At 34.0% G+C, this 8,885-nt stretch overlaps 1 protein-coding gene across 1 annotated transcript; it reads left to right on the top strand.

Annotated features, from left to right (window-relative positions):
- Nucleotides 1–335: 335 nt before the first annotated feature.
- On the top strand, nt 336–2,398 carry LOC141430008 (uncharacterized; the record flags this gene model as incomplete). The annotated part of the gene is given in 5 exon segments (XM_074090539.1): nt 336–407; nt 920–977; nt 1,817–1,885; nt 2,083–2,187; nt 2,280–2,398. Coding segments are annotated over 4 exon segments (345 nt in total), but the record flags the coding sequence as incomplete, so codon positions are not given.
- Nucleotides 2,399–8,885: the final 6,487 nt, after the last annotated feature.

Below are 8,885 nucleotides of genomic sequence, written 5' to 3'. Positions count from 1 at the left end.
ATCGGATTAGCAAAAAAAACCTCACGATACATTATAGATTTGGAGAAATTAGTCATTACGCTTGACTTTTATCGTATATCAAAAAAGCGTTTAGTATTACTACGAGGTAAAAATAATTTCATTTGGATGTTTAGTATATTGATACATCATATTTTCTTCTGATTTAAAACTTTATTTACATATAATAATGAGTATTATTCCCCAAAACTTAAAGTTCAATTTATGTTGCCAATGGTTTTCGGCGGCGGTAAGAGATAAAAGAAACCCTCGCGCCCCGCACTGCTTGCCCGATTCGGCGCGCGGTCGCAAACTGCGCAGTAAGCGCTCAGACATCGTGTGAGTTAGGTGCGTGTTGTGATGTGACTTGTGCTTGCAATAAAAATTGGTGACTACGAGTGTGGATTGAGGTAAGCTTCCTTGTCATTTATAACTACCTACTCATTTATTTAAGTGTTACGTTGTACACGTATTGTTGTTCAAATTATAATTTGTAATATCTATTAATTCATTTAATTTTGAGATATCTCTTTCATGCACTACATTTGAGTTTGATTTGAGTTCTACTGGGTTACATTATTATACATTAAACATAATTATAGAAATAAAATGAGTGAAATGAAATACTTTATATTAAAATCAATAAAAAGAAGTGAGTTAGTTCATAAGCGGTTTAGGTTTAGGATTACTAGAAATGGTTTTCGAATCAAGTTTTCATATAAGTGCTTTAAGCAATTTTTTATCTTATGGGACTTATTCGTCAATATTTAATTGAAAATATTTGTTTATTAATGTGCGTGTCATCTAAGATTACTGAGTAGAGTAGTAATGATTATTATATTTGTACTTAAATATAATTAAATTTAAATACCTGTACTTTAATAATCATTTAATCAGTATGCTTTATCTTTATTTATTATAGGTCCAAATGGAACGAGACATAACCAAGTTAAATGTGGTACGACGTATTAACTTTGACGGTGAGTCACAAATTCATGTGTACTAATTTATTATAGTTAGTTTATTTTAACAAAAATAATAATTATGGAATTAACATGAACTAAATAGTAATATTATAAATCTATTTATCTGTCTGTCTGCTTTCCTGACTGTATGTCTGTCTGTCTGTTAGCTCTTCATGTTTAAACTGCTGAACCCATTTGGATTAAATTAGGTACGGAAATAATTTGAGCCCCTGGGAAGGCGATAAAAGAATTCTTCGCGAACGTAGTAGCGGGCTGCAGCTAGTCTTCTTCTTAAGCCGCGTATCCATTAGAGCAGCCTCAGGCCGAGCACCGCGAGCCGAGCCATATTTGGTCGGTTTTTTGGCCGTGCTCAAAGGAGCCTCAGTCTGAGCCGTGCCTTTGGCAGCGTCTCCACTTGCGCGGTCTCGGAGCGAGGCAGCCGCTCGGGCTGAGGTTGCCTCTAGTGGATACGCGGCTTTATACGAGTATATTAAGATCTCGTGTCACAGTGTTTGTTATTGAACACCTCTGAAACGGCTTCATCAATTTGTATGACATTTTTGTCTATATTTGTTAGCTGAGAAAAGTTGCTTTCTACCAATATGGAGGTACTTAATAGGTAATGGAACATAATGGAAAACATGTAGGCACATAAATAGATATTGATATCAGTTTAGCTCTGCAACTAAGTAACCTATGTCAAGATCTTATATGGTTTCTATAAATATTATTTTGATCTTTAGTAGACTGCAAACTGCAACTTAGCTAGAAGCCTGTCAGCTAATTCTTGTTAGACCTTAATGTTTTAGATAGCATTTACTTGGTTATTTAAGTAATATTACTATTTCATTTAGATTCCCACGGGATTGCAGCCAAAGATACAAAAAAGAAAAAAGGAAGTGAGAGGATACAATTTTTGCAAAGTTAGTATGAACCTTAAAGGTTACGAGTTTCAGCAATTTGCAGCTCGATGTCCACTTACTAGCGCGTGTGACGTGTCTGCCTGAGCTAGGGTTACTGAAACTCGCAGCTGGCTATAATTTTAATACCTGTTTTATTTATCATGAATTACTTACTGTCGAGAAGAAATTTTCATTTCATTGTTATGTTCATATTTCAGAGCTCAAAGACGAGATTAATAATGCTAAGGTGCAAAACCAAATCGAAAGAAGACGTTATGTCACTAGAAGTTCAGTAAAAAAAAACACCGATAGGACATCACAAGGTAAAATGTAATTTTCTTATCCGTGTTTATAATTATCAGCTATTCTTGATAGTATGACATATTTGTAACTCATTTTGTTTTGTATTTTTCAGCAAATTCAGGAGCAAATACTCCAAATCATACTCAATCAGACACGTGCAGTAAGTATGAATTGAAAGAAGATCCAGATCGAGAACAATATTTTAATCAAAAAAGTACCGACGACGACCATGTGAGTGAAATCACCTCTTTTAAAATAGATGTACAAGAAAAGTTGTATGATTCTTCTACGACATATGAAAAACAGATTGCAATTAATTCAACCAATTCAGCGTCAACAAATACAAACAATCAATTAGAACAATGTAAACTCGAATTCAAAGAAGACCCAGACCAAAAACAACGTTTTACGCAAAAAAGTATTGATAGTAATACTGCTAGTACTACCATCGATGCTGGTACTAGCATCTCGTCTTTTAACATAGATTTACAAACAGAGCTTAACGATGATCCAGCATTAAATGACCAGATATGCGCTCCAATATTGAATGATCAGGAATGCACTGATTTAAATAATTTAGTGACAAGAATTCCAAAAGACACTAAACTAGACACATGTACATACGAATTACAGAAGTGTACAGATGAAAGGCATTCTTTCGCGCAAAGTTATGATGATGATGAATGTGTTCATGTGTCGCCTTTTAATATAGATTTACAAGAAGAATTGAATAATGATCCAGTATTACGAGATCAGGAACTCACTGATTATATTCACCAAAGGTTTGAAGAAATAAATATTCATCGGAAACAAGAAACACAACAAATAATTACTTCTGAACATAAAGAAGGTTATTGCTCCAGTGTTGGTGATCCTTTTGAGCGTAATCATGTAGAATCTGTTGAAGAAACAATACATACATACCCAATAAAAACAGCCATAGAAAAAAACGTACTTAACTTGCAACCAAATCTTAATATTTTAGAAACTTCTTCGCCAAATTTCGAGAAAAATAATGATGCTCAATTTATGCCATCGAAATCTGAATTATTGCCTGTAAATAACATCCCAGAACAAAATGTAACAATGTTACGGCATGCCTCTTCTTTAGATTATTTAGGAATTTTAAATAATAGTGACTTAAACTCGCATGTGAATAAAACTACATCGACACAAGACATTTTATCCACCACCAATGAGGTAGAAGTAACGCCAAATAAAGATGGTTATTGCTCCAGTGGTGGTGGTTCTTTTGAACATAATCATACTCATACAGAAACCGTTGAAGTAATTATACATATAAACGATCCAATAGAAACAGCCATGAAACAAAATGTTAGTAACTTGCAACCAAATCTTAATATTTTAGAAGTTTCTTCGCAAAAGGTCGAAAAAAATAGCGATGCTCAATTTATGCTACCGAAATCATCGTTATCGCTTGTAGATAACGCCCCAGAACACAAGGTAACAATGTTACGACACGCTTCTTCTTTGGATTACATAGGAATTTTAAACAACAGTGGCGAAAAGACAACTGTAAATGAATCCACATTGACACAAGACATTTTATTTACCACCAATGAGGTAAAAGTACTGCCAAATAACACGACGATATGTGAAGAAAAACCTATTAAGACCATGAAAAAAAGAGATTTTTTCAACAAAGAAAACATTGCAATAGTACAAAATTTTCAAAATGAAAAAAAAGTAACTGTGATTGCCTCAGAAATTATACCAAGTTTGAAAAAAAAGCAAAAGAAAGGAAAAAATAAGCGACAACAGAAAGTATTAGGCGCGTTACAAATAGTGAATCTTAAAGATACAATCACTAAAGGAAAAAAAAAACTCACTAAAAGAGAATTGTCTACCACAGTAGATTTGAACGAAATTAAAGTTTTTGAAGAAATTACCAGTATAAGCCCTAAAAATCCCTCTAATACAAGTAAACAAGCAAGAGATGAAATAATTTCCAAAGGTGAAAGTATAGGCAAAATGCAATATAAGGGGAAAAAAGAAAAGACTGTAAAAAAACGACCAAAAATTACTGAAGTACAAACTAAACCTAACCAGATGTTAACACGGAAAAGGAAAAGAGAAGCACAAACTGAGTTATTGGAATCAGAGGATAAAGAAATTAAAGTTGTGATTACTCCAATTAAGATATGTGACGGTGAAATCCGTTCCGACAAGAAAAATACGAAGGAGAAGGAAAAACAGGAGACCTTCCCTGAAGAACCTATTGATTGGGATATTCAAGATGATGAGGTTAAAAATACAGAGATAGATAAACCTTTGCTCAGAAAAAGGGATGTCCAAAGAAGTTATGTAGATTTTTTATCAGATAACGAAGATTTTGAGTGGAGTTCAACATCATGGGAGGGATCAATTGAATCTGAGTCAGAAACTGATATAAAAACAAAAAAAAAGAAGAAGAAGAATACTAAAAATCAAAATCACAGTGTATTTGATAATATGCAAAACTCTGATATGGATTTGTTAGATTTAAGAACAAAACGAAGACGTGTAAATAAGCGAGTAGCCAGGCAATTGTCGAAAGAAAGAGGAGAAGAATACATAACAAGAAATGGTAAGCACGTTCCAGGTAAATACGTTAAAGGAAACATGTATGCCTGAAAATTGTTCAAATGGTTGCTTTGAAATTTCTGAAGAAAGGCGCCACAACCTGTTCAGTCATTATTGGAGTCTAAGTGCAGCCAGAAAACGTGACTGGTTGATAAACAATTCAAATAAAACCGACGTAAAAAGAAAACGGACGGTTGGTTTAAGCAGACGAACTGCAACTTTCCAATATTCTATAAACGAAGGAGAGGGTAAACGAAACGTTTGCCTCAAATTCCTGGTAAAAAACCCTTGACATACGTCAAAAATACTTACATAACACATTGAATAATTCTATCTTTGGCTCTTCAAAAGATGATGTACGAGGGAAACATCAACCAGCTAATAAAACATCAGAGGAAGTGATAAATACTTTAAAGATATTTCTTAGTAACTTACCTGTGATGCCTTCTCATTACTGTCGAAAAAATTCTTCAAAATTGTATCTGCCTGAAAATTTCAGAAATTTTTCCAACTTGCATAGGCTTTATAGAGAAGCCCAAAGACTAGAGGGAAGACCTGCTGCTTGTGAAAAGGTATTTCGTCAAATTTTCAACAGTGATTTTAACTACGGATTTCATGTCCCACGCAAAGACAAATGCGTACAATGCCTGAAATATGAAAATGACAAATCGTTAGAGATGAATGAAATACAAAAGCAACACCTGGAAGATAAGGAAGTTACTTATAACAGATTTAAAATTCATCAAAATATTCATCTAAAAGATAACTCTATTCTTTGTGTATCTTTTGATTTACAAAAAGTGCTCAACACTCCTTTTGGAAAGAGTATCTTGCTGTTTTACTACAGGAAGTTGAGTGTTTATAACTTAACCTTTTATGAATGTGGTACCAAAGAAGGTCACTGTTACACGTGGAACGAGGTAGAAGGCAAGAGAGGAGCAAATGAAATTTGCTCAATTCTTAAAATGTACATCCAAAAAATTGATGACAGAAGAACTATAAAGCATTTGCTCTTTTATAGTGATTGTTGCCCCGGCCAAAACAGAAATAAAATTGTTATATCATGCATTCAAAAATGTTTAGAACGATGTAATAACATAGATACCATACAACTGAATTACCTTTTACCCGGACATACCTATATGCCTGTAGACTCCATGCACTCCGTTATTGAAAAGAGCACAAAAAATACAACCATATGGACGCCTTCACAGTGGGCCATGGTGTTCAGCCTTGCCAGAAAAAGTCCGAAACCCTACGAAGTAAATGTTTTGACACACAAAGATTTTATGGACTGGGAATCCGTAGTTCAAAAGGATTATCAAAAATTGTTAGCTGGAAAAATTAGTAAGCTTCGAACAGTAACTATGAAAAAATCCTTACCACGAACTTTGTTTGTCAAATATTCTATGGACCCAGAAGCGAAGACGATGACTATTAACATACCCATCAAAGTCATCCAACCGGAACCTAAAAGGGCGTATAAATCGAAATTACCAATAACCAAAAAAAAACAGGAAGATTTTAATAAGATGTGTTCATTAAAAATTATACCTGAAATTTATCACAATGAGTACCTCAACCTACATTGCTTGAATACTATTGAAGACGTTTTGCAAGATACTGATGTTGAGGATGTAACGGAAGTAAATTTGTGATTTTATGATATCCTCGTTAATACGTATAATTGGTAGACTTCATTTAAAAAAAATATGCAATCGTTTACAGATTTATTTAATAAATATTAGGTAGACAGTTTATTTGTCGCGTTTGGTTGCACGCGATAGGCCTACTGTTATAATAGTACTGATTTTACTTTAATTTGTTTTTTTATTTTATCGATTAGTTTGATTGATTGTAATCTATACTTCGTACAAGGGAATTGCAACGTACACTGACGGGGCAAATAACCTACATAAATTTGTGAACAACTTTGAGACCAAATAATTTGCTACAGTTTACTTGCGTTTGTAATGTTTTATGTCGTTTTATGTTTATAACGTGAATAATAGTGGTTAATCTTGATTTTAACTAAACATTAGTGGGTTGGCATGGCATGTGTATGATCGTTACATGTTAAATAAAAGTTTGATACTGATTATTAAGTAAAATAAGTTTTGTTAAGTGTGAATCATGAAAGAAATTAAGAATTCTTAATGTTTTATTTTTGTTGTACGTAATCAGAATAGATACAACTAATTTGGACAAACTTACCTGAATACTTACTACTATATTATGGTGCTGTTAATATACCACAAACGATAGAGAGAAATTATTCTTGTTTTAACTATTTCTATCACATTTTTACTCGTGAATGTAATCACTTCATGTAAGTTATAGTTTGTAATATTTTGTGTGTATTATTCAGTTGTTTGTTAATCAGGTTTTCTTACGTTAATTTTTGAAATTCTAATTAAAGTTTTTAAATTACGGTGTTTTATAAATTATTTCATCCTTAAACCTAAGCGGATGCTTCGCATATCGGTGATAAGAACAAAATTCCACCATTAGATGACCAATATATATTATATACCTACACTTAAAAAATACTAGGACACGATAATGATATCAAAAAATAATAGTAAAGAATAAGTTTTTTGTTGGTGGGCATGCGCGAGCTTAGTGGCACAATAAAACGTCGTGAGGCTGGGCGGCATAACATAATGCATGGAGCCACGGGGCGGCAATATCGCCGGGTATTGGGTCTTTTAGTCTAGTTAGCATCGCGGTCTTGCCTCATAATTTCGGCGGCTGTTACTTGATCTCTGACTGCTCCGAGGTGTTAATGTTATGATACTAAAGAAAATGTGTAGTTGTGCGAAGTCTATTAGTGGCCGTAGCTATACTTATTATGTGGCCGTAGTGCAACGTGGAACAATTTAATTATACATTCGACCAAAAAGTTCCTTTAAATGCCATCTGTAAGGCTAAGGTAAAACATCAAATACTAGTTCACTTATTTAAGTATGTTAAAACGCCAAACTGCTAAGATGAAGAAAATAAAAGGTATAGGACAAGATAACTGTCGTATGGTATTATTTACCCTGTAGTGAGTATTTTCGGGCTAACGTTAACGTGGCAAGTGGCATAATAACTTAACCTAACCAATTAGAAAAGTTGAGCCCCCTCCCCCCCCCCACATTATCATTTCAAAGTTCAATATTTCCACCACCGGAAGGAAAACTCGCTTTCACGTAAAAACATATCGAAATCGGTTCATCCGTTTGAAAGCTAATGCTACAGGATGGACAAACGACATCGACAGACATTCGTGTCAAACTTATAGCCCCCTCTTTTTGAGTCAGGGGTTAAAAATAGACACTGATGGTAAAACAACCACATGTTAAACAAAATAAGGAAGGTATGCAAGGATTTCTTCGTAACGGCTACGGAACGCTATCTTGGGCATGTCCGCCACGGCTCTCTTTTTCGTCTTGGCCAGTTTTTATTACAAAAAATGTAACACTAAGAGTAATATACTCAGGGCAATAGATAAGATTCAGTATATGTATACATTGCAAGAAGGTGTCATCTCTGAGTGTGGCAATTAGTAACATAATCGCATGTTTCTCGTGACTGTTGTACGGTATTTGACAACTCCTGATTTAAAATACAGACATGCAGATAGTGTTTACCGAAGAGAAAATTTAAATCGGTTCAAAATTGGATTTATAGTGATTTTTTGAAAAATCTCTCAGTCTCTTTCTCAAGCGCTTTTCTCTATGCAGCAAGTATGGCGGTACTGGCGTGTGACGTCACATGCCAGTATGTCTTTCTCTGTCTAATCTTGAATTTCAAACCTTTATAACTTTGTTATTTGTAAAGGTAGCTTAAAATTTGTTTTTCTATTCGATAACAGGCATTGTGTAGTTTTAATTTATAAAACATATGCAAAATAGTCAAATATCGTATTGTCGTTATGATGACGACATTAACGTGTGCAAATAATATCTAGAAGATATCTACTGCGAATGTAGACTCGTACGGGAAAAATACAACTGCAAGACTAGAACAGAATGCTGTTCTAAAATGGCGGAGTCGCAGACCTCCCAGAGCTCTTTGACCCATAAACAACTCAATTAGGTACTGAATTCTGTTAAAACGTCTATATATCACCTCAAACATTCAAACGACA

Source organism: Choristoneura fumiferana, chromosome 8 (assembly GCF_025370935.1).
Source record: "Choristoneura fumiferana chromosome 8, NRCan_CFum_1, whole genome shotgun sequence".
Taxonomy (NCBI): Eukaryota; Metazoa; Arthropoda; class Insecta; order Lepidoptera; family Tortricidae; genus Choristoneura; species Choristoneura fumiferana.
Note: the sequence above shows the minus strand (reverse complement) of the source record. Positions and strands in the feature narration are given on the sequence as shown.